Raw genomic sequence first — 26,622 nt, 5'->3', positions numbered from 1 at the left:
CGCCTACAGGTTGCTTCTGGGGAGAATGCTTTGCTTTCTCCTTTGGGTAGGGCTGCTAAATAATGAAGCTGGAGGAGCGCCTGGGGCTTAACAGAATTAAAGAGAAACCATCAGCACTGTGGTAGAACCACCAGTTTCCCAATACAGCAAATACTGCTCGTTGTTAAAGAGATGCAGTTACACCGAATTCCTCGAGGAATGCTGAAGGTGCTCACAAAACACAAAACTTGCTAAAACACAAAATGCAGCTTATGAACGCTTATAAAAGTCACACCAGTTTATTTGACCTTGGTAAAGTAATAAAAGGGTACAGATGGTTCACAGTTCTACATTCCTGTAAGAAATGATGACCACAGTGCAGAAGGTTGCATTCACATGAAACACTTATTTTACTTGAGCAGAAGGAAACATGTAATTCAACAGAAAAATCAAACAGGTAATTTTTAAAATGTGACAACGGCCTCATGGTATTACAGTGAATTTAAAGCAGCAATGTACTTTTTGCTTAAATATTCCTTAGAAAACAAGAATTCTGATAATTTCCTAATTTCAGTGTTTCTTGTCAAATCAAACCTGATGACACAATTGTTTCCTTATTGTTTCTCTGCCTCTCAGTTCTGTTAGCCTCTAGAACTGCCTCTGTCCTGCCCTGCAGTGCCCTGGCCCCCCGAGCCCTGCTCAGTAGACAGGCACAAATGGTGTCGTGTTTGTTGGCGCTGGGACAGGACTGGGACCTCCCATTTCAAAGATGCAGCAATACCAAATTTTCTGATTTAAGTGAACGTGCCTTTCAAATTCCAGGTCTGTGGGTAGATGTGAAACCGCACACAATCTCTTGAACAAGATTTCATTCAGAAAAATGTTAATATAAAATGGATGAGACTCTAATATGTTGTTTTCAGTATGCAGATTTCCAAGAGCTGCGCTTGAACCATCCGCAGTAGAACAGAATGCCAGCAGGATGTGTTCTGCACACACCACTGCTTCAAATCCTGTGATTGTACTCCTTTCCCCAGCTACTCTTTTCACTTGTTGCTGGAGAAAAAGCTACGTTTGTTTCTGGAGAAACAGTGTCATCCTTGAGCTGGCTAACATACTGACTAGCAGTGGACAGTGGAATGAGAAGGTTAACACACAGCCTAGCCTACAGGCTTCGCAAATGCATAGTATTGAAAACAGCATTATAAAGTGTGGAGTACTTTGAAAAGTGAGATCAGGGATTTCAGCGTTCATTTTCCATTTTGACAGCATTTCTTTTTCTTTTAGATTAAAAGTAGAGAGAGGCCACAGCTTAATACGTAACTCTGGATTTTTTCCCTGGCATGTGGACCAATTTTATATTCTGCACGCCAGATTGAGCTGTTGGGTATCTTCTTGTCTGCATCAGAGCTGAATGTAAATGTAGGCAATTTGGGATTAGGGCCAGCAATCTGATGCAAAGTCCATTTTTAGGAAATAAGGAATAAAATGTCAATACCTCACTTTTTCTCTCTGAAGCAAGCAGTTGGGAATGCTCAGGCTGAGCAGCTCAGATCTAAAAGCCGTCATCTGAGGTCACTTACTGGAGTAAAACCACACTTTACAGGACACTGTCACGTAACAAAGCTGACCTTCTTTTGTAATGCAGGACGCATGCAAAATCTGTTGGAATCTAGATCAATCAGCACAGTCATCAGCTGAAGATTAAATGAAAGTCACAACGATAATTGCAAATTCCTATCAGCTTCATCCTATATTACACGGTGTTGAATTTTATCCATGTGAGACTTACATCTTGGAGAACTAGTCGTGGAATTTCCATATGTGCAGCCCATAACACAGCTACTAAGACACTGCTTATTCAAGGTGCCGATTCAACCCGTTAAAATTACAAGCTTAAAACAAAGTCCTAACCAAGCAAAAGGAAAAATAGTGTTTCCACTGCATTGTTTCAATGACTTGCGGGCAGTTTCTGAAGATTTAGGCAGTGCAGCCACCCAGACGGTTTGACTTCGGCATCATGACATAGAATTTGGAAGAAAGACAACTGCATTTCACCTTCTATCTTAAGAAATGTCCTCAAATAAATCAGCTAATAGAGCTTATTAAAGCTTTTCCCCTAATAAATAAATAAATAAATAAATAAATAAATAAAGATTCCCGTTGTTCTGCTAGACACATAAGAAAACACCCTATGAAGTTACCTCTGTTAGTTTTAAAGACATCGTCCCGGCTCCTCACTAGGGTTTCCATCCCATAGACTGTAACCAAGTGACATGAGCCAAGCTCTGCAGCCCAACAAAATCCCCAAAAACTGGTAGCCAAAGGCCAAACAAAACAAGCATCAGGTTGAGTTGTCTGCAAGCACCCTCACCTCGAGCAGAATGATACTCCGGGCAGCTGTGGGTCTTGGCTACCCTTACTTCAGCTTTGCTCAAGATGGAGTAAGGCAGACCAGAATCTATCGTCTGCACTTTATTAAAAACCAAGGACTCCATGACCCTCACTGTAAAGTGAGGAGGTTGGAATTTAGGTCCCCTGCAAAACATCAGCAGTATGTCCCCTTCCTCACACCCCACTGTTAAACCTCTGAAATAAGTCTCGCAAGAACGAATCGTCCAATCAAGTATTCATGTTTGCAATTATCTTCTGTATCTACTCCCCCCTTCCTCCCACAGTAAGATACAAACACAAAATGTTCACAATCATTTCAATGGCAAGTATTTCGCTCCTCTTTCCCCTCATTCTTTACGGTGTGTAAGGTGGTGGCTTTTCAAAAGGTGGAAAATACGGTGGCGAGTACCGAGGAGGAGCGTTGGAGGACCACATGTAGCTGGGAGATGGTGACACTGACTGCGGGTCGTCCGAGAGGCCGGAGGGAGTGGAGGCTGGGAACACACTGGAATGCTGCAGGGAGGAAGCAAGAATGCTGTAACATCTCCAGTTGTGAAGGGCAGTGGTAAAACAGGATCACATTACAGAGCAGAGGAAGATTAATATTTCAAGACTCAGTTCTGCAAAGCGTGCAGACATACATGGCGAGTATCTGAATCACTCTTTGTGCTCAAGGTAAGCACAGTAACAGTGCTGCATAATGAAACTCCTGAGACCTGAAATGGAAGGAGCATTCTGGTTCTCTCCCATCGCTTCTGCTGCGCACCTGCTTGCATCTCATGTAGCCTGGACAACCAAAAACTGATGAGGCTCTCTCACATCTCAGCTTTCATATATCAGCCACCGGTAACAAACAGGCTGCAGACACTTTCTTTTTGCCCTAGTTTTTATCATCAATTAAAATAATAATAATGGCAGCAAACAATTTATTCCATCAGTAAGTAAAAAGTTTCAAAAGGTTTTACGTAGGAAATACGTACATGCCTGAAAATTACTTTGTGTTCTCCAGAATACCTTTGTTCTCCACAGTACCTTGGGTTGTATGATGCTGGGTCGTATGATGCTGGCACTGCCACAGAGCCGTGACCATGTCACGTTCTGTCAAGAAATAGGCCAGACAAATTAATTCTGAACAGGTAATGAAATACTGACACTTACATTGCTCTCCTGGCTGTACTGCACAGTAATTTTACCCCTGACAAGCATGTTCCTGGGCTGAGCCTTGCGTTCCTGACTGCCACCTGGCCCATGCTAAGGCTCACAGAGCAGCCTGGACCCAAGGCGCTGGGCCCCACTCCCAGCACTCTGCACTCCCGAGGAGAAGCACATTCCTGCTCAGAGCCAGGCACTGAGCCCCTCGTGCTGCCCTGGACGCACCTCGTCCTTTGGGTGCGGACACGCACTGCCAACTACGAGCAGGAGGCTGCAGAAGGAAGGATGCACTGTTGAGGGGCCCACAGCAGAGCAGAGCTCTCGCACCCGCCAGGCTGAGCTGCAAACAGTATTCAAGGTTGGATTTTATCTCGGCAGTGCTTTTTTGAAACCCTGCACCACCTCTCTAAAACTGACCCATGACAGCTTATTCTGTGCTATATAACCCACAAAAACCAGCTTGGTCACCTATAAGCTCACAGCAAGTCACACAGATCACTCCTGTTTGAAAGCACAGCGGGCACCAGTCAGCAAAGCCAGCCCACCAAGCATCTGAGCACTGCTGCCTGGCAACAGCCTGGGGCTGGGAGGAGAGCTGCCTTTGTTGCCTCTGCACAGCTGGCCTGGCTTCGGCATCAGGCTGCTGCCTGGCCCTGCTAATGCATCCAGCCGTTGGGAAGGCAGCGCTCATTTCCCTCTGCTAATGGGAGATCTGGGGCAGAATTTGCTGCTGCTGCTGGGGTGAAGTGAGCCCATCTGCACCCACTCACAGAAGGCAAAATGCCACGGGGCAGAGATGCACTCAGCTAACTGCCCCTGGCCACCAAACCACACTAAGGGAGGCACAGCACACAGCCTGCTGCCACCCCAGCGGGTTTCCTCCTGCCCAGTTCCTGTCCTGGCCCATTGCAAAGCCCTTGTCACCACACAGCACTCTGCCAGCAGATGACACCTGCCACAGTGCTGGCTGTTGCTAACTCCCATTGACTTGTGCTCTTCCAAAAACCAGAGAGCTAGTTCTGCCATCTTACTGTTGTGTGAGAAAGCAGAGATGCAGAGTCACAAACTCCCTAAGAAATTCAGGACATTTTTTTTTCTTGGAAAAGATGGGTGAATGACTGGGAAGTCATTCTGAATAAGGCAATTCTTGCATTAAAGGAAATGCAGCCTCTGAGAGGGACTGCAGAAGCAAGGAAGAGAGGCTGGGCCTGCTCCATGCACCACCACAGGGACAGCAGGGCAGAAGGCATCAAGGTGGCAAAGACAATGCTCAGATCAGACAAGAGAAAGAGCATCCACTACCAGAGGCCTCAGCTGATGTTCCCATGCGGGCTCCCAAATTTCCTGGAGAAAAGCAAGGCTCAGACTTAGAACAGCACCTGAAAGTGAGACCTGGCTATTTTAAATTTAGATTACCTTAATTGCTGACCAGCTTTTGTGTCAGCTCCTAAGCCAACACCTGTAGTATCACAGCAGTGAGACAAGGGGGCTTTCATCTGGTGGCTGAGATGTGAGCACTAGGAGAGCCCCAGCAGTGCTTCTGGTTGAAAAGCAGGGCAAATCCACCCATGCTGAGATCTCTGCTGGTGGGACTGCAGCACAGACAGGCACAGAATGAAACAGTGCTTATTATCAGCAGAGTGTCTGGCAAATGGACTTTGTAGAGAAGCTTGCTTAGGTAATATGCTGAGGTTAGAATCTCTACAGCAGGAAAATGTTACACAACGCTGCTGACTGCCTTGGGTTGCACTAACCTAAAAAATGAGTTAAAAATCTGTACAGATAAGTCTCAGGAATTCTGATGTTCAAATATTTCTGGGATGTTCTGACAACAGCGTTGTTCAGTGGCCTTAGCAATAAATCTAAATCTGTTTAGATGCAAGATACCTTTAATGCACAGCTCTGATGACAGTGATTGCAGACCACATCTCATATCTGACATCCAAGACCTTAAGCTCTTGTTAATTAAAAAAAAGTCCCCAGCTGTGATAGTCACAAAGAAAATGTAAGATGTGAAGTTAATATCACCACTCTGGTAACATCCAGTTGAAAGAAGAGCTGAGATTAAAGAGTCTCATCTGTTTCAACAAGTGAAAACTGACATTGACAGTAGGATTCAAATGAAATCACTGTTTCTAGCAGCAAAGTTCCATGACTCAGAAGAGAGATTACAGCAGCAGTGGTGTCTGCAGGGAATGTTCTTAGACCAGCCGAAGTGCGTGGGAAAAGCAGATGAGCTTTTCAGTCAATACGTGTTTTTGAGAGCTCAAAGAGCTTTCTTCCAAAAGCTCATCTATTTCTTCCAGGCTCAGCAGTTAGCCTAATAAAAACTAGCACCTGAACACCTCACTTTGTCTTTATCATCAGTGCACAGCAAGGTGCCAGAGGCAGTGCCTATTTTTAATGTGGCCTCTACTGGTGAACAATAGGGGAAGCAGGCAGCATGCCCTACTGCCTTCTTTTCAAGGAGAGCTTGTTGTCTTAGTAAGAGAGAGTGCTGCCAAGCACCAGTGGCTAGAAGGAAAGCTTTGGTATTCTTTGTATGAACAGGAAAATTAAACTGTGTAAACGATTGAAAGACAGGCCTCCAGAGCCCTGCAGACTGCATTTAACCTTCCAACGAAAGAAGAAAACAAACTGTACCTGAAAGTCATATGCAGAGTAGGGAGGCAGGTGAGGAGTGCTGTGGTAGTAGGTGTTGTAAGATGTCACCTGTGGCCTTGAGTAATAGGACACTGTAGGATGTGCATTTTCAACCGTGCAGTTCAGCGTAGGCAGGGAAGGTGTCTGTTAAAACAAAGAGAGCATCTCAGCCACTAACCCAGACAACTTCAGTCACCAAAACCAGACAGCTGAATGAACACAGGAATATATAGAGGAGCAGAGTGTGTCTTTTAAATGGATCTCAACTCTGCCCCACAACAAACCTGGCAACAGCTTGGTGCATGCTACTACTAAAACAAAATGACTGTTCAGACTGCGTCCTCACAATCAGGAGGAAAAACACAACTAGTGCTACAAAATCAACAGCTCACAAACAACCAGCACACATTTCCTTGTAGAAGGTCAGTGCAATTAAAAGGAACATCTGGTTTAAACAAAAAGTTCATTTGTATTCACCCTGGAATTGCAACACCTCTGGGAACGTTCCTTTTGAAAACAAAGTCTACATTTCTGTTCACCTTGTCTAATTGTGTTCAGGTACTTGTTTTCAGTTTTTCCTTACAGTTCTTTCATGCCCTTCTTCCTGGCCAGACTGCAGTGATGCAAAGATCATTTGCACAGAAACACCAACAATTGTTTTCATGATTATTTTAAAAAGGCAATTTGATTTATTTGTTTTAATGCATAGAGAAACTGGTATCATCTTACCATGTCTTTAAAACCTCCAAGTATCGCTGCTGTAATGATCCCCAGGAATAGCCCCACTATGTTCAAAATTGTTGCTGACCAAAGTAAGTGGTAAAGATGGATGATGTCTTGGCAGCTGCTGACATCAATGTATTCATAGTATCCTCCAGAAATCTCTACTCTGCTGGATAGGGGAGGGGGAAAAAAAAAAATAAATTAAAAAACACACCACACAATAAAACCTAAGCACTTCCAATGGACAGTAAAATGCTATCTGCAATTTAATGATAACCTGGACCTGACAACTGAGATGGGAGCAGGGATAAAGCCTTCTAGATCCCACTCTTGTGGCATCTAAGATCTCCCTGCATGATAACAGCAGAAGAGATGGCCTGATATGTTGTGAAACAAAGAAGTCCTGCCAGCTCTACTAATATGAAACTGCCCTTGAGTCTGGATCTGCCTCTTATTTCCATCACCTGAAATCTCCAGAGCCAGCTCTTTATCCTGGAGGCTTCCCAAGGACAGATCTGACCTGGAATCACATAGAGAAACCAGTCCATGTCCCAAGGAAGGGCCACTCTGGAGGCTTCTCACAGCCACACGAGCAGCTAGATGGGAGGAATGCAGGACAGCATGGCTGGCCTCCAGCCACCAACAACATCTGTCTCAGCCTCCTCTACTTCTCGTCTTTTCCATCTCTACCATGGCTGGGCTGGCAGGATTCTTACACAAGAGCCTTCTCCTTTCCTCGTCACTCACTTTCAGCTTCTCCTTTTCTTTTTTCCCAACCCTTGCTGTAGTGACTCACTGCAGAAGAGATCGCAGTGGAGGAGACAACAATTTCAAGTCGAATCGAGGCAGAGATTAAACGAGTGGCTTGGCTGCAAAGCCCTGCTTGATAGCCTGAACGACCTGAACTAGGTAATGTGAGCACAGACTGGACAGTCTTTAACACCACAGCCTGTATGTACTGCCTGCAGAGCCCATTCTTATGCAGATGTGTAAGAGTGTACTGTTCTCAGTGAACCCTGCTTCATCATCAAGGATATTCAGCACCAAAGATAAAAGGCTTTGAAAAATACTGTAATGATAACCCTGTGTGGGGTTCAACATGAAGGGACTCGCCCAAGGTTGCTGCAGCTGGGGCTCTCAGCATTAGGAGGCATGCAAGGCTGCTGTCACTTCTCTAATTTCCACCCTATAGACAATAAAGTAGCTAACCAGCCTTGAGTGTCTGTGCCTTTTCCACCTAGATCCCAAAAGAACCAGCACCTCCTCAGTGCAAAGCACTTGTGTGGCACCAAGCAAGATTAATTCTGAAATAATTGCTTTAAAATAGGGGAAAATAGCTCAGAGGCAGAACCCTCAACCTGGCTGACTGGGAAAAAATCCACCCCGTAATACAGAACAGTTAGATTTTTCTGTTCCAATCACTTCTATGTCATTCCTCTCATTTAGGAAAAACGAATTATGTTCTGCAGATTCTTATACAGAAACAATATACTACAGAAACCAGGGATTACCCTTCCCAGCACCCAAAACCACCCTCTCCTAATAGAATCTTTTGATCTCCTACCACCACAGACAGTGATTTAAGTGGGGGCCAGCCCATGAGAAATATTAACCCTGAAACAGCCCTAGGCAAGAGCTAGCAGTAAGAAAATCATTTATTCTCTGCTGACATAGACCAGACGCTCTAAATGACTTAAGCAGTATGTGTGCTGAGGTTAGTTCAAGCACAGCAACCAGATCCAACAACAGCAAGATCACCGTGCAGGGGTGCTCTATTGGTAATCACTCTTCCAACTCATCCTTGCACAGTGCTGTGACACTCATTTATAAGCATGCAGGTAGCACTAGCTCGTGAACACTCCTCCCTGTTACTGGAATGAAGAACAAAACAATGAGGAAAATGAGGAAGAACAGTGTCCCAGTTTTCATAACTATCTTCTAAAATAAAATCCAATGAACGAGCAGTGCCAACAGATAAGGAAGGTTAGGATGAAATACATAAGGGAAAAAAAGGGAGGAAGGCCAATAATGGAAGTAATGGGAACTCTCACCCACTCTTCCAGCTGGGCTTACATGTAGTTGGCATGGTTTTAACATAATTCATGTACCCCTTTACTCCTACTTGTCCCCTTTCTGACCAGGAGTCCTTATGGCAAACAACTGTCGCTTTGGTTCCCCTCCCACAACAGCTGTCATTAATCAATACTTTGGTCCAGCATTATCCTGGCCTTTCAGAAGCCCACAAACCACCACACTGCTCGCTCTCCCCATGCCAGGAATGGTATTTCTAGCTTACTCACTTTCCACAGTTGTACAGGTCACAGCAGAAGCAGGTGTTGGTTTTTATTTTCGGTGTGCAAGGTGCACGACGTTGTGGGTGACAGACTGCCTGTGTGAATTCAGAAGAAACACAGAGTACACACGGACACAATCACCAGACAATTCCTGCCATTTGGCCTGCTCTACGTGTAATTTTGCACTTATCCAAAGATCAGTCCCAGGGAGATCTTTCTTTCCTTATCTTGCAGCACAGCTCTTATAAGAAGGCAGTCTGGGATAAAGATGCGTGGGAGTAGAGCAGATCAGCCCCATCCTTCCACCATGGGGAAGTCACAGATAAGCATGCACCTGCGTAGGAAGTGGGTTGTGCAACTCCTGCAAACAGATAAGGCATTGCTGAAGAAAGGCTTCCCCAGATGGCAAACTGGGCACGGAATTGTCAAGAGGGTGACACTAACTGAGGGAAAGATTCCCATACTGGAAAATAACTGAGAAAAGAGACTGACTGCCTGTGGGTAGTATCACCAGAGCTAACCTGGACAGTCTTTTGGCCAAAAAGAGAACGGACCCCACCAGTGCCTGGGCATAATATTTTATTTGCACCTCAAGCATTTTAAGGTGAAACATAGTTATTCCTAACTCCTCAAAAAAATGGGAGTAAACCTAGAGGGACTCTCAGCTCTGAGCACAGGCAGTCAACAGTGTCCATATGCACTAAGGTGGTGTGGCGTGAACACCCATCCTCACAGGGTTTCTCTGTGGAGAAGATACAAGCAGAAATTACTGCTGTCTGGACTCTGAATCCACATTCTGTTGTGGTAGTTTGTGTGCAGCTGAAGATTGACAGAAATCAGTGTATTTTCCTCTCTCACCCCCTCCTTTCTGCCTGCTCCTTTCCAGGCACCTCTGGTGGAGGAGAGCAGCCCTGGCTCCCAGCTGCTGCTGACTGCAGAGCTCTGGAAATGGTGGCAGCAGCCTGGTGAGAGGCTTCTGCACCTGCAAGGTGAAGCTAGCCCTGCAAGGAGGCAGCACAGCCCAACCTGCTCTCACCTCTGGTGGCGTGGTGCTCTTGGAGTAGTACTGGCATCGTCCTGCATACAGTGGCCGCAGGTCCTGCCAAAAGAAGAGCACCAGGTTTAATGCCCCAGCAAAAACCAAACCTGCTGGCCTTCGGGCCAGGCTTCAGATTGGCCCTGCTCTGCCTCAGCATCCAGCCATGGCAGGCACCACCCCAGCCCCCAAGAGCTTCTGGATGCAGTGCTGTGGGGTGCATGTCTGTGGCAGCTACGTGGGAGCAGCAGCCTCACCCAGGCAGGGCTTCTGCCCTGGGAGAAATAAATTATTCATTCATTCCTCATATTCCCAGAGGTCTCCCGGGGCCACCTGATGTGTTTCCAAGGGCTCTTCATGCTGAATCATTACAATTTATCATCGAATTGTCGGGAAATCTGTCCTTCTGGGCTCCTGAGTGAATGGTGGGAAACCTCTGGAGGATTAGGGACGGCTCAGCGCACAAACAAACACATTACCTTCTCGCTCACGGGCAGCCTGCTTCCCAAAATGCAACGCTGAATTCCCACCGCAGTGAGGCCAGGCAGTGGCAGCTCCCTCATTTGTGCACACCAGCTGTGGGGACGCGCCGTGCCCTGGCCGTCCTGCAGGCACAGGGGCCTGCTCTGTGGGTGTCACCCAGCACACAGTGCCCCAGAGGGAACGCTATGTGCTTGGGTACTGGGAGCACGTCTCTGGCCAGACGGTGACATTCTTGGGTGGTTAGGAGGTGAAGCGAGGCCAAAAGCACACCCGTTAATCAAGAGGCAGAAACCAGAGCCCTCGTTGCTCCGCCACAGACGCACAAGCATGCTGGCAGCGGGTGGGAGCGAGTGCCCACTCACATCATCACCCAGCCTGTCAGGACAGCGCCACAAATCTCAGAGCCAACCTGCGGGGCTCCACTCCACATGGCTGGGATCAGCCAAGAGTTGGATGAGCCTCATCATTTTATCAGTGCTCACACTTCACGAGTCCCTGAAAGGGGTCAGAGGTGGTCACGGCTTGCTCGTCACCAGTGGGGACCTATCACACACCTGCAGAGCACCATCTGCCATGCAAACAAACCTGGCCGTCCCGCAGCCTTTCTACTGTTTGAACAAACCAAGGCAGGAAAGAGGAGTCTGCTTTACAACAAAGAACAAAGAGCCGATGGTAACTGTGACATCCTGACATTTCTTTCATTCTGATTACAAATAAACTTAAAACGAGTCTTTTAAATCTCATTTTGCAAAAATAAATTATTTTTAAAGAAAAGCCCTACACCAACGTTGTAGGGAAAAAAAAAATCTGCAGTTCTAAGTTTCAACTTAAAACTTCAAACGGGATCATGTTTTTTTTCCATTGTTATACAAATAGCTGAAGTTTTTGCATGTCCCTCTGTACTAGTGACTGGTCGTGACCGCAGTAGGGCTTGGAGCCCACTGAAATCACTTCCTGTTTGTACTGAAGCCCCTCAAAGAGCTCCGTACCCAATGGCTTCCCTCGACTACGGCACCCAGCAGTCCCGTCAGCATTAGAAGCTTCTGCTAACACAACATGCAAAGTCAGACATGCAACTGTTCCTACCTTGTCACCTGGCACCAGCTAATTCAGTAAACACATGAAGCACAGACAGAAGAACTAAAGCAATGTTTTAACATCTTAATGCTTACTGCTCATCTCAGGATATTTTTGTAAAGCTGACACATTTTTCTACATTTTACAATTTAAACCAGTATTCAGCACGTGACATGTATTTACAGAGTTGGATGTGGTCTGCTGTGGGATGTGAACACATCACCTGTTTTCCTAGAGTAAAAATACTGCAGGATTCTGGTTTTCCTGGAAGCACTTACTATGTGTCTGGCAGCAAAGACACCATCTACTATGGCACAGCAGAATGCAGCAATGACGCCAAAGCTGATGAAGACGATCGATGCAACCAGCTAAGGAAGGAAAACAAAGCAAAGCGTCATGTGCTTCTCCACAACCAAACATTCTGCGTCCTTTCCACACGGATATAGAAACCACAGTCAATAAGCCCTCAAGCAATCAATGACCCAAATGTTCGCCCTGGCTGCACAGACTGGTCTCATTGAAGTCAATGGGATGTGTGTCTCAGAAGTGCCTGTTCTCCCACGGGGGTAGAGGCAAGGCAGCAGGAACAGCACAGCTGTGCCAGACAACTTGATATTGTAATATAAGATCTTCCACGACTCCAAATTGCTAAACTTAGGCTGACCATACACCTCCTCTTCTGGCTGCTGCTTGTCCTTAACTCTTCCCCGCAGAGAAAAGAGGAATTTCTTCTCCCTGCAACCCAGAGAGCTGCAGGTGATCTGCTCATACCAATGTTCCTCTGGCCATCTCAGCCCACCAGCCACAGTGGCTTCCGTTTCTGGTACTGTCAGTTAGTTACAACGGCCATTCTGTTTCTCTGTCATAACCAGTGAAACCACAAAATGGGGGAAAGCTTCTTACAATCCCAATAAGAAGGAATGCTTTTCTACAGCTTTGGTTATTCTGTAGCAAGTTTCCCTCTGTACTTTCCTGCACTTCATGCATACATGAAAGGATATCCTCCCTTAAAAGCATAACCCTTGGAGATGGGAAGTGAGCCAAACACTTTGTACACACAATTAGGTTATTTGTCCTCTCCACTGGCAGATAGGAACTACTAACACGGTTATTTACAATGATATAGAGTTAATTATGATACTTTTATAACAGCCTCATTAGGATCCAAGGATCCAGTGTCAGAAATGGGTTTGCTGCCCTCGCATATGCCAGTTTCCTCTCCCTGATCTGGAGAAAAAGAAGCCTGAAGTCAGCTACACTGAGTAGCATTCAGACAAGACAAACTGGGCTTGGATAACGTAGGAACCCTAAAATAGGCGGGTTCCGCTCTGAAGTTGCCTTTGGACAACGTTACAGCGACACAAGGTTTGTGAAGCTGGTAGTAATGGCTTTCCTATGGCATGAGCGGCTGTCACACAGCATCAGAAAGTGCTGACTTTTAGCTGGCAGAGCACGGACCACGCAGCTCCCCAAAAGGCAGGGCTGCCCTCAGTGCTGGCACCACCATGCTCTCCCTTGCTCTGCTGAGTGCAAGGCGCAGACACGCGGCACGAAAGCCAATCTGCTGGGGTGGGAGAAAGGGGAGCTGGCTATTTCTGTCTGCAGACTGGAGAGAATTCAGACTCGGGTCAGTTCTCCCTTTGGCCAAGTTGGCACTCTCAGGTCCTCGTGCTCCCCAGCCGCCTCCTGGGCAGAAACAGGCACAGGAACATGGCTGCAGAAGTTGCTTTTAGCTCATCCTGACATCACCATGAGTGACTGAGTAATGAGCAATGCACTCTGTCTTAAAGAAAGGCTCCGCTGAAGTCCACAAAAAATAAAAGCATTCTGCACTGCCTGTGGTACTATGGAAATATATAATGGGCAAGACTGCCCACTGTAAAATTAAGCATCCCTGGGTGAAGCAAGACATGAATAAAATATGGAGATCATGAGCAATAGCTACTGCGTGTCCTCTACAGTCAGGGCAGACTCACGCCAGACTGCAAACAGGCAGCAGTGATGCAATCCTTGCAAAGCTGGGTCACACATGCTTTTTAGGACACAACGATAGAGAGATGAGAATAACAGACATTGGTTATCTAGGGCTTTTTGGAATAAACAAACAAGCCAGGTCAGAGCCACGCTGTCATTTACAGAATCAGAGAATGGCCCAGGTTGGAAGGGACCCCAAGGATCATGAATCTCCAACCCTCCTGCCACAGGCAGGGCCACCAACCTCCACATGTAATACCAGACCAGGCTGCCCAGGGCCCCATCCAACCTGGCATTAAACACCTCCAGGGATGGACGGGCATCCACAGCCTCTCTGGGCAGCTGTTCCAGCACCTCACCACTCTCACAGTAAAGAACTTCCCCTGATATCCAACCTAAATCTTCCCTCCCTCAACTTCAAACCACTTCCCCTCATCCTGCTGTTACCTACCCTTTCAAAGAGTTGATTCCCTTCCTGTCTGTAGGCTCCCTTTAGGTACTGAAAGGCTGCAATGAGGTCACCCTACAGCCTTCTTTTCTCCAGGCTGAACAAGCCCAGCTCCCTCAGCCTGTCTTTGTAGGGGAGGTGCTCCAGTCCCCTGATCATCTTTGTGGCTCTCCTCTGGACCCTCTTCAACAGCTCTCTGTCTTTCTTGTACTGAGGGCTCCAGACCTGGATGCAGTACTGCATGGGGCCTCACAAGAGCAGAGTAGAGGGGGACAATCACCTCTCTGTCCCTGCTGGCCACCCCTGTTCTGATGGAGCCCAGGATCCCATTTGCTTTCCGAGCTGCAAGAGCACACTACTGGCTCATGTTCAGTTTTTCATCCATCAGGACCCCCAGGTCCTTCTCTGCAGGGACTCAAGGTCCGCTCCTTCCAGTCTGTGTGGATGCCTGGGATTCCTGTGGCCCAAGTGCCAAACCTTGCACTTTGTTGTGTTGAACCTCATTAGGTTCACCCGGGTCCACCTTTCAAGTTTGTTGAGGTCCTTCTGAATGGCTTCCCTTCTTTCCACCGTGTCAACCGCACCACTCAGCTTGGTGTCATCAGCAAACTTGCTGAGGGTGCACTCGATTCCGTCATCAATGTCACTGATAAAGATGTTACAGAGCACCGGTCCCAAGACAGAGCCCTGGGGATGCAGCTCGTTAATGGCCTCCACCTGGACATAGAGCCATTGATCACCACCCTCTGTCTGCAGCCTTTCAACTAATTTCTTATCCATCGAGTGGTCCACCCATCAAATCCACGTCCCTCCAATTTGGAGATAAGGATATGGTGGGGGACCATGTCAAAGGCCTTGCTTATGTCCAGGTAAATGACATCAGTCGCCTTTCCCTTGTCCACCAATGCTGTCACTCCATCATAGAAGGCCACCAGATTGGTCAAGCATGACCTTCCCCTGGTGAAGCCGTGCTGCCTGTCTCATATCACACGCTCATTCCTCATGTAATCAAGTATATCATCCAGGAGGATCTGTTCCATGATCTTCCCAGGTACAGAGGTGAGACTCACCGGCCTGTAGGTCCCTAAGTCCCATTCTTATATACGGGAGTGATGTGACCCTTCCTCCAGTCATCCAGAACCTCACCTGACAGCCACAACTTTTCAAAGACGATGGAGAGTGCCTCGGCAACCACCTCAGCCAGCTCCTTCAGAACGCTGGGATGCACACCATCCGGCCCCATAGACTTGTACACACTCAGTCTCATGAGGCGGTCTCGGACTTGCTGTGCCCTTACAGTGGGGGGGATTTACTGCCCCGGTCCCAACCTAGAGTTTTAGGGATGCAGGGCTCAAGGACACGAGAAGTATTAGAATCCTGGCTGCCAGTGAAGACTGAGGCAAAGAACTCATTCAGTACCTCCACTTTCTCTTGAAGCCAGTTCTCCTTTTACATTTACCAGAGGAGGTACACTCATTTTGGCCTGTCTCTTCTGGCCGATGTATCTGTAGAATGACCTTATATTGTTTTTACATCCCTCATCAAGTTCAGTTCTGCCTGTGCCTTGGCTTTCCTGATCTCAGTTTGCAAGTCTGGGTGGCATCCTTGCATTCTTCCCAGGTGACGCACCTTTGTTTCCAGAGCTTGTACGCACCTTTCTTTGCCCTCAGTGTGCCCAGCAGGTCCGTGCTGAGCCATGATGGTTTCCTGCTTCCTCTGCTCGCTTTCTTATTCAGAGGGGAGGAGAGCTCTTGTGCTCTGAGAAAGGCATCCTTGAAGAGTAGCCAGCTTATTTACCGTCAGTTACGTGTGAAATGGATTGGTATAAGGTAACGATTGCTCAACCAGGCTCTGACCTGCTGCTATTACACAGTGAGCGAGAGGCTTAGAAACCCTACAAGGACAGACGGAACAGGATGTTCTCTTCTTCCAGTCAGGGCAAAAAGAGCAAAAAATAGCCACCGGGAAGCCCACCCACCCACACCCTGTCTGACTCTGGGAAAGAAAGGTTTCCTCTCCTGCAGGATCTGTCCCACCTCCTCCCTGCTGCCAGCACCATGCTCTGCGGGGATTACATTTCTAGCAAAGCAAAGGGCAGCCCAGTACATGCAGGAATTTTTCCAGACTCCCTTGGCCAAGCTTGCCTTAGCCCTGGTTAGCAGCAGACACTGCTAAGCATCCATGAGTCCCCCTGCACAGGAAGTTCCACTGCTGCAAAAGCAGGCAACACTGGTGAGTGAGCAGGACAGGCTGCAGGGTCAGACAGCTGCAGCACCATCCCCCTGTGCCATCTCACATTGGGAAGACCTGCAGGAGCCTTGCCACTAAGGTGTGGGGCAGAGTTTGTACGGAGACTGCAGCTGCTGATGCTCCATGCTCTACAGCTGCTGCCTTCAGCACAGGTGAGAAGAGAGAGGGTTGTGAAACAGCACCTGCAAGACATGGCTAGGGGACATAAGAGACAAAAAAACCACACACAGGTCTCCTAAGCTTATCAAAGAAGGCAATCTGGGGTGCTCTGTCCCCATTGCACAAAGATTCTCAGCATAAGAAACCCTCCTTGCAGTGTGAGGAGAGAACCAGAGAGTAATGGTTTGCATACCTGGCTTCTTCCGTGCTTCTCACACCCCAAATGCAGCTCTATTGCACAAAAAAAAATTCCTGCTTCAAGAGATGTTTGAAAACAAGGAATAGAAACACGCACATCAATTAGCAACTCTGGAGATGTTGGCTGCTTTGCAGTTATATCAATATTGATTCTTTTCATCGTGTCACAGTCTCAAGTCATTCATTCTCCAAGAGCAGAATTTTCTATCCCAAGCAGAGAGCTCTGAGCACTCAGCCTCAGACCTGGCTTTCTGAGGGCCCTCTGCTGGCTTTTCCCCTCCAGTCTCTGGGTTGGTTGTTTGATCTCCTTCTCTGTCCTTTGCTTGGATTAGAATGTGGCCAAAAGCAGTCTTCACAGAGCTTCAAGCCTCCAGGAATTTATTTTAAAAGATTTAAAATAAATGTATTATACCTAGGCTATTATGTGTCACATACTGTGACAGCTCAACATAAAATGTGCTGGGTATAAGTCTATGAAGTGCCAAGTATCCTGAAATCTCCAAACACTCTATTTCAAGCCCTTGAAAAATCCCACTGAGTTCAATGAGACTGTCTGTAGTCACTTTGTGCTTCTTTGAGCATTTTCTCAAATTTAGAAAAATATCTGGGTTAACAGCCTGGTTCTCCTGGGCTGCCAGGAACCATCTATAGCTCTCATGAGGCATGCAATGCTAGCCTGGAAGGGTTAGGAAAACCAATAACATTCTTCACACACAGAATTTGAATTAGTCTTAAAAAACAAACAAACAAAAAAACCCTCTGCATAATGAACTTACCATTTGCCTTTTGTTCTCTATCAAGTTTGATCCAATTATTCCAAGAAATGACCCAAAACCAAGCTGAAAGACAACATATTGTTAGCATTTAGATCAGGAAGACACCCAAAGTATTTCACATACAGACAGAACATAAATCCAGAAGCACAAAAAGCACACTGACTTCATGAGCACTCTTCCCTCAGCAAGGAAGTTAGTGGAGTCTCCCACTAGCTGGGACTGTCAAGCATACCCCTCATGTAACACCAAAAGCATGTGCAAAAACCAAAAGGATGAGTTCTGTCTCCAGCACCCTCCCTGGTAATGCTCAGAAATGGGTGGATGAGGACATGGACTGCTGCCTTGGAAACTACCCTACCAACATTCAGTAGCCTTCAGATGCAGATCTAGCAGGACACCACCAGCAATCTCAGGACCAGACTCTGATAACCTCACCAAGGATGTGAGCAATCACCTAAGTTTTCAGCTCACAGTTTCTTGATACAAAGTATGAAATAAAAGAGGATACTGAGGAAACAGGTTTTTTGGCACCTTCTACTCCTCCCTCAGTTGCAGGAGTGATGCTTCATCAGCTTGGGTCTTTTACCAGAAACTCACATCAGCCCAGCTAACAGAAGGAGCTACTCCAGCAAAAGTATCTCTTCCTCTTGCTGACAACTTTGCTTTCATTTCAGCTCAGCAAAGCCAGTTAGGAGCAGCTTTCCACCCCATTTCTCTATGGCCATAAGCTATTTAGCTAAGGTGGAGAAGTTTCTAGGACACAGCACACCTCAACCAGGCTAAAAACAGGGAACTGTGCACTACAGAGGAAGATCCAGAAGTGCTTCTGTAAGGGTCACAATCAGAAAGGTCTTTTATCAGTGCGTAGCACAACTCTTGAGTTGGCAAAGAGAAATGCTGGGAAAGTCCTACAATTGCTATTGCTACTATTCAGCAGGCTACAAAGTCATTTGATAGATGAGGGTGGTAAAGACCTGGATAAGAAAGCTAAGTAACTGAACAACTCCTGAGGAAGCAGAGTAAGGCACAAATAAGCTGCAGTGACTCAAGAACAGGCTAAGTAACCTGGACTCGATATTTAAGATGTCAGAATGGAAAGCAAAGCTTTAACAAACCCAGTACTAACAAGGAGAGGCACGAGCAGAGCTTAGCAGGTACATGATGAAGTTGGTGTCAAATCTTACCTTGCTCAGCTTAATCCCTGTAAAATTTGGTGCCGACACCAGAGGCAGCAAGGGCTGCAGTCTCCAGCAGCAGGGGATTAAAGTCAAGCAGGTGACCCAGCTTCTGCTTCCCACCTATTCTGTCTGAGCTGCACCCTGAGCTCTCAGACTGCTGTCCCCACATCAGAGACCAGCTACCATGGTGTGAAGCGCAGCAATGACGCCCGGCACTGCTCAGTATCCTGGCTGCAGGCAGGTGGGGAAGACAACTGGGGGGCTGCTGAGCTGCCCCTGGGTTGGTCCCTTATTATTTTATTCAGCCTGAGCAAACAACCATCCTCATCTTCCCTAAGTAAGGGGAGTCTTAAAGTTCAATTTCAAGTCCAAAGATCAGCAATCCAGGCATTACAGAGAGATGGATCCTGGTAATATTTTCAGTCTGGTGATATCCAGCAGCAGGGAAGTTATTTGGTAATGCAATCCTAATGGAAACACTCAAGAAAACCATTCTGTGCCCTTTAAACTTGATCCAACACATTTAAGAGAAATGTGCACATGGCACTTCAGAGCAGCCACAAAGCAAAAGGTGAAAGACTTGACATGATTCAGGATAATTCAAAAAGAAGAAATTAGAGTGATCCATTACCTCTAATGGGCGAAGATAAATCAGTGGATTCTCATCCTGAATTAATGGGAAAAAAAAAAACAGAAACAAAAAAAACCGTTCTTCACCAGAGACCTTAGTAATGTGCATCAATTATGTCATTGTTATCTGCTGGTGGATAGGATTGTCTGAAAGGACAACAGAATACAAACAAAAATGCTTTTCCAGAGGAAAGCCCCAGATCAACTTGCTTGACAAGGAACCACTAGAGAAGAGGTTTTGCCAGTAAAAGTCTAAGAAAGATCTATCATTAACACCAATGCTTGAAGCTGTTCTAACTTGGGGAGAGCACTTGTACCACACAGATGGCCTTTAACGAGGAAAAGCAAAGGAGACATTTGAGAGCCATGTTCTGTCCGTGGCCTTCACAGAGGCACTGTCCCCTTCCTGAATGTGGCTGCCTCGCAAAGAGCTGTGACAGATGTGGCCACTGCTGGGCACTTGCCTTCTGTGCCTGCCTAATGGTTACTCCTGCCTGCTGAGCATTACCGTTGCAATCCAGACTTCCCAAGCCTGGATCAGTCATCCACAGTTGATGCTATTTCACATGGAGGCACAGTTGAAGGGTTCACAGAAGTAGCTGCGAAGGGATCCGTGGTCAGGGTTGAGGGTGACAGTTGCCTGGCTACAGACATGCCATCATGTCCTCAGCTCCAGCTCTTTCAGATGCATCAGTGAGGAACTGCACTATTTGTGGGAAAAAAAAAAGAAAATCCCCCTGAAGGATGGAAGGTCTCCAGTGCCTACTTCGGTTCTTCCTCTGGAGCAGAGGCCAGGGGGATCCTATCTCCCTGCAGACAGATCCTTCTCTGCTTGGCCAAGACAGGAGATCAAAGCAGGGCAGGAGAGAGCATCAGGCCAGGAGTGCCCTGGAGGCCAGATGGCACAGCACAGATCTGCTCTTAGAGAAGCCTGTGCCAGCCAGATGACACTGACAGCATGCATATAGAGCCATCACATCCAGGGCAGCTGCTTGCCACCCAGACTGCCACAGGGCTGCTGCGTGACTGCAGACGGAGCTTCCCGCTCTGCTTGCTCACTCACTTTGTGACCCTGGGCTGAGGGGCACTAAGCTAGACTACACCAGAGCGTTGCGGTTCCTTGGTTCCTTATCCTCACCAACGCAGTGCAGCACCATGGTGGCACACAGAGGCCCCTGGGGTGGGCGTGCACAGTCCCCACAGTGGTACAGAGCTGGTGCATGCTGCAGAAGTCACCGCTCAGGGACACCTCCCCAGCAGCCCCAGTGGGCCCCCTCAGCACAGCAAGGGAAAGGGCCCAGCTTGTTACAGAGCATCAGCTGCTTTCAGTGCCTACCGAAGCATCCATCGACAAACGGGAACATTTTCCTGTTTGGAAGGCCAGGTAAGGCTGTCACGCATTTCCACACAGCAGATTAATGGACCGAGGGGAAAACTGGTGAAGGGCCTACACACAGAGGCAGGCTGCCTCCACCTGCCCAAGCGCAGGAATTCATGAAACTGTTGAGCAGAGTGAGTTTCAGGAAAGATGTAAGCGATGCTGACGCTGCTGGAGCACAAATAGCAAGGGAGATGTCACGGGGCTGCGCACAACAGCCTGCCATCTGCGGCGCTCCCAGGGTTGCTCCAGGCAGAGGCCTGCACACTGACAGTGCGGGGAGCTGGGAGCCAGCCTGCCATCCTGCTCAGCACCTTTCCTCACTGCTTCTCTTTTTAAAACATCAGGTCTAAATGCAGAGTTACTGGGACAAGCCAGAAAAACGATCCTAAATCAAAGAGACTAATGCTGTTGGTAATAACATTCCGCACAAAGGGCTGCAGAGGGGCTTTCTTCAGTTGTAGAATAGCTCGTCCACAGAGAAGTAAAAGCTTCCCAGAAATCGGCTGTGCACAGTAAATAAACCAGAGAGCAAGAAAGCAAAAACAGCTCTCTGCTTATCTGAGCTGGCTTTGAGCCTCCAACTTTGAGGCTCTGAACCCAACTGTGCAGCACCCATGGCTGTCACACTAGAAACTTCAAGCTGGAGGGCTGCAGCCACACTCAGCTCCCAAGAGCCAAAAGTAGCTGCAGCTTGGTCCTTTTTGTGCTCCCTTACAAGATGCCTCAGACACGCACAGCAACAGACCAGGATGTGCTGTCCAGCTCATGCAGTGCTGGGCTGGGATGGACATGAGATACTCTCCCCACATACTTCTGCAAAGGGCTGTACTATGCTGGCAGGAATGCTGGGCACCAGCGGGCTTCTCTGGCTTAAGCTATCTGAAGCTACAATAGCCCGTTTTCATTTGTTGATTTAAAGAAAAATAAAAATCAATGCATTAGCTGCTTTGACGTGGATGCTCTGCCTGCAAGTTGCCAGAGCAGTTCTTGCGGAAACAAGTGTTGTTGAACACTTCTGCAAGGGAACTTTAGACCGTAAGTTCACACGAGCAGTATCTCACAACTGGACTTGATGATCTTTGTGGGTCCATTCAGATGGAACACTATCATTGTAAGATCTAGACTCCCTGCTGTTCCTGGCACCTCTGGTCCTGTCTGGCTGGGGTTAATCTGATGCATGCAAACAAAGTACTCAGGTTGCTTTGACTGATGTAAGACCTATTTATCTGTCTCGATTCTAGATCAAAAGCATGTAATTACCTAAGCTCTGGGGAAACTGCCACTTGACTGGATGGGATTTTTGCATGGGAATGAGCAGCAGGTGCAAAATAATAATAAAACAAATAAACCAAATGGCAATGAAGTAGCTGAGCATACATTAGTATTCAGAACAAGATCACCCTTTATAACATTTGCAGCATCACAAGGGACTTTGTAGGCAATACGTTTTCTAGACCTACCTAGGAGTTCTATACTTACAATAACCCCTGGGTAATAACCTCCAACAGTCACATTTTGGGTTCTTGTTGTAGCAGCTAGGCCCACCGTTAGAATTAATACTGACACAATGAGGAGAGTCACAGTTACGTAGAGGGAATTTCTTTTTCTTCTATTGAATGACCCTAAAAACACACATATACAACAGAATTTGCTAATTCCATCTGGGGACAGTCATGGTATCACAGACTTTTTCCTCCCACCACCAACCATGTTACAGTGAATTTCTTTTCTTGGTTTTGGCCGCCTCTTTTCACCTTCACTAATGTGGTTTATCAATCTCTACTAGGATACCTGAAGATGCATTTACATATCACTGTTCGGATGTGGATGAAGAGATCCTTAAGAACCATAACTTTGCAAAGCTCATTTAGATACAGTAGATCCTCCTTGGGACAACTGAGCTAATGAGAAACACTACCACAAGGCACTCATTTCTTTTCTGGTCTGTCTGCTTGCGTTAAGTCAAACAGCCATACTGTACGCCACTTGTTTTGGGGAGGGAAATCTTGGCTGTAAACATGTCACAAGGAGTCCACAGTTCTCCAAATAAAGTCACAGCTACTCCTCCTGCAGCAGCAACCTCTACTTTCAGCAAGGACCAGGTATTTTTAGATGTTTGAATAATGAATTGTGGATTAGGGAAACTCATATGCAGCTGCCTAATTCTGGTTTCTTTCTTTTTCTTTTTTTTCTTTTTTTTTTGTTAAATGTATTTATAGATCTCCCAAATGAGCATAAATATAAAATAGTGATCCCATCAGACAAGAGAAAAGCTAGCTTCCATCTTATGCTCAGCAACATCTGCAGGGGTGCTTATTCAGTGCCTATTCTGCAATCTTTAAATCACTTTTCAGAACAATCCTTTTGATTCTATGTCATACATTATGTAAACACAACCCAGTAGAAGTGAGCAGCTGGCACAGCAATGGGCTGTAATGGTTCCCTGCTGCCCCGGGCTGCGCCTGCTGCTGGGGAAACTCCAAATCACAGCCCACAGCGTGGGGCTCCTCAGAGCACCCACGGAGCAAGCAAACATTTCCCCACTCCAGAGGCTCCCAAGCGGTGTGTGCACATCTCCAGCTGCACCTCAGAGGGTACTTAGAAGCAGGGCAGGGATGCGCCCCAAGAGAGCACAGGGCTGCCTTTACTCCTGCCAAGCATATTCCCTAAAGCAAGTCACCCATGGGACACCCCACCTGAAGCACGCAGGCTCCTTGGCAGCTGCAGAGATAAATACATAACTCAGCTGGGTGGAGAGGGCTTGGCCAAGACCAACACAACTGCCCTGCCCACATTTGCCAAAGACAGGAGTCCCTCAGGCCCCAAAGGCAGCTTGCTGTCTTGAAAATGTGCATCCCAGGTGCCTACAGCCTCTTTTGTAGGTGTGAATGTATCTGCAGCAAAGCTACCTATGTCATGTGCCTTCATCCCAGCAGCCATGCTGATACACCTAGGCACAAATCAGTTCCCTCTCCTCAACACCCACCACAGGGTGCCCTCACCAAACCGCTCCATGGGCTGCATGGTGCCATCAGCCACACAAGGCATTGCACCAGGAGGTGCAGTGCAGGAGTGGTGTGCAAGGAAAGGAGCATCCTGATGACCCATTGGTGTTTCCAGGAGGAAACACCGCTGCAAGCTTCCCGCTGGTGCTCCTAAGTGGAGTTGTAACTGTAGCACGGGGACATCCCAAGGACCAAAAGCAAGGAGCTCTTAGCTACAATTAGTATCTAGGCAGCTAAACAAGTAACTATTGGAACAGCCCAGGCAGCACCTTTAATCAGCACTCTCATTTTACTCCCCCAAACACGAGAATAAGCTAGTCTATAGACCTAGACTTCTCTATGTTACAATCCATGAAGACTCAGTAAAGCCTTTGACACTGTCCACCACAACATCCTTGTGGAGAAGCTGGCCGTCCCTGGTCTGGATGGGCATATGCTCTGCTGGGTGAAACACTGGCTGCATGGCCAGGCCCAAAGAGTTGTGGTCAATGGAGTTAAATCCAACTGGCTGCCAGTCATGAGCAGTGCCCCTCAGGGCTCGGTACTGGGGCTGCTTCTATTTAACTTCTTCATTAATGAACTTGGCAAGTGTATTGAATGCACCCTCAGTAAGTCTGCAACAACACCAAGTTGGGAGGGAGTGTTGATCTGCCTGAGGGGAGAAAAGCACTCCAGAGGGGCCTGGATAGACTGGAGCAATGGACCAAGGTGAACTGTATGAGTTTCAATAGGGCCAAGTGTCGGGTCCTGCATTTTGGTCACAACAATCCCAGGCAACCCTACAGGATTGGGGACGAATGGCTGGAAAGCTGCCTGATGGAAAGGGACCTTGGTGTGCTGATGGGCAGTTGGCTGAATGTGAGCCAGCAGTGTGCCCAGGTGGCCAAGAAGGCCAATGGCATCCTGGCTTGTATCAGGAATGCTGTGATGAACATGCTGGTGAAGGGCTTGGAGAATATGGCCTATGAGGAGAGACTGAAGGAACTGGGGCTGTTCGGTCTGGACAAGAGGAAGCTGAGGGGAAACCTTATTGCTCTCTTCCAATATCTGAAAGGTGATTGCAATGAGAGCAGGGCTGGTCTCACTGGCAACAGGACGAGGGTAAATGGCAGTTGGACTCGATGATCTTTAAGGTCTTTTCCAGCCTGAATGATTTTATATCCCACACTTCTGTTACCTCCCAAACACCAGCGCTTCTGCAGTGCTCCAGGACACCTAAATGCACCGCGGCCACTGACCTGCTGACCCCCACAAAGTGAGAGGTAAGCGCTTCTTGCACAGCCGGGGTCCTTACAGCGGGCCGTGCAGGGCGACCCTGTGGGGCGGGATGAGTGCGGGGTGACAGCAAACACTTAGCCCGAAGCACACTGCCTGTGCGTTTCACAGAATCACAGAATGGCCAGGATTGGAAGGGACCTCAAGGATCATGAATCTCCAACCCCCCTGCCACATGCAGGGCCATCAATCTCCCCATTTAATACTAGACCAGGCTGCCCAGGGCCCCATCCAACCTGGACTTGAAGACCTCCAGGGACGGGGCATCACTGACATTTTCACGTTATCTCCTAGCTCACAACCGAGGCGCACACCGAGAACACCGACCCGCCCCCCGCCCCGGTCGGCGCAGCCGCGCAGCGCAGCCCCACGCCTCTCCGGAGCGCAGCCCGCGCCCGGTGCCCCGAGGCGGGCAGTGCGGGCTGCGCGCACACGCAGCGCCGTGCCCGGCCGTCAGAACGGTGTCAAGCAGTCGTGCCGCGCACACCGCTCCGGCTCCTCTCGCTGAATCGGAACGCGCGCCGGCTTCAAAGCGACCGTTCCCGCGTCAGACCTCCACAACGCCGTCTTCGCACGGCGGCCGCGGGCGCTCCGAACGCGAGCTGCCGGCGAGGCTTCCCGGCACGGCTCGCCGAGTTCGGGACGGCGCACACCGCCGTGTCGCCCCGACCGCCCGAAGCGCACGGGCCCCCCGCCGCGCTCTGCGGGAACGCGGCCCCGCACCCCTCCGCGCGACGTGGCGGCCCGGCCCCGGCACGGCCCCCACTCACCCACAGAGTCGGGCAGGGCGATGCCGCCCGGCCGCTGCTGAGTCAGGGATTGCCGCATGCTGCCCGCCGCAGCCCGCCGGGCCACGGCCGCGGCCACAGCCCGGGCAGCGGCGGAGCGGCGCCTGCGCGGCGGCAGAGGCGGGCGGCGGGCCGGGGGCGGGCTGAATGCGGGGGGCCGGGCAACGGGGCCGGGGCCGCTGTCATTCCTGTGCAACGCTCACATCTGTGCCGGCCGCCGGCGTTCGGCCCGGGCGGGAGTGGCGTGGCGGTGGGCCGGGGCCGGCCCTCGGCGTCCGTTCCCCGCGCCGGCTTTGCGAAATGGGGCTGTAAGCACCTCCCCAGCGGGCTCTGCGATTGCTTGTAAATCACCGTAATGCCCCGGGCTGAGGGGCGCTACGTGCCAATCGTGTCGTTATCTCCAGCCGGAGCACGTTTCATCAAGTTAAAAGGAGTGAACCCTCTCTCTGCTTCAACCTCCCCTCCCCCCGCTATCTATCGGGTACCAGCCTAATTACCAGCCTCCCCCAGGAGCAGAGCAGAGAGCAATTAGCGGAGAGGGCAGCAGCCATTCGCCTCGGGTGAACCGGCACAGCCTGGCGCGCAAGCGATGCGGGTGTCTGCACACCCACGGCTCCCCGCGCTGCCCGGCAGCAGGCAGGTCAGCGCCGGCAGCTCGGCACTGCCCGGGGCCGCTGCCAGAAGCCTTTCCTTCCCGCCGCGCCCATTTGCTCGCACGGCCGGGAGCGGCTCTCGGCCACGTGCGGCTGTGAGATGGTGCACAGCCTGCTGGACCCTGC

General features: G+C 48.7%; 1 protein-coding gene across 6 annotated transcripts; it reads right to left on the bottom strand.

Annotated features, from left to right (window-relative positions):
• Positions 1-259: 259 nt before the first annotated feature.
• Positions 260-25,987, bottom strand: TMEM255A (transmembrane protein 255A). 6 transcript variants are annotated; one of them, XM_085230331.1, is made up of 10 exons: positions 25,826-25,987; positions 22,255-22,397; positions 17,587-17,649; positions 12,060-12,149; positions 10,222-10,284; positions 9,192-9,280; positions 6,898-7,057; positions 6,169-6,312; positions 3,354-3,471; positions 260-2,886 (listed from the first exon to the last, which is right to left on the bottom strand). In XM_085230331.1, the coding sequence occupies exons 1-10, from the start codon at positions 25,881-25,883 to the stop codon at positions 2,753-2,755; spliced, it is 1,062 nt and encodes a 353-aa protein (XP_085086457.1). In that variant the 5' UTR covers positions 25,884-25,987; the 3' UTR covers positions 260-2,752. The 6 variants fall into 6 exon arrangements, with proteins under 6 accessions (XP_085086457.1, XP_085086462.1, XP_085086458.1 ...); XM_085230336.1 differs by having other exon boundaries at positions 6,898-7,060; positions 25,826-25,983; XM_085230332.1 differs by lacking the exon at positions 12,060-12,149 and having other exon boundaries at positions 6,898-7,060; positions 25,826-25,986.
• Positions 25,988-26,622: the final 635 nt, after the last annotated feature.

The sequence above is a fragment of the Meleagris gallopavo genome, chromosome 9 (assembly GCF_905368555.1).
Source record: "Meleagris gallopavo chromosome 9, MGAL_WU_HG_1.1, whole genome shotgun sequence".
Taxonomy (NCBI): Eukaryota; Metazoa; Chordata; class Aves; order Galliformes; family Phasianidae; genus Meleagris; species Meleagris gallopavo.
Note: the sequence above shows the minus strand (reverse complement) of the source record. Positions and strands in the feature narration are given on the sequence as shown.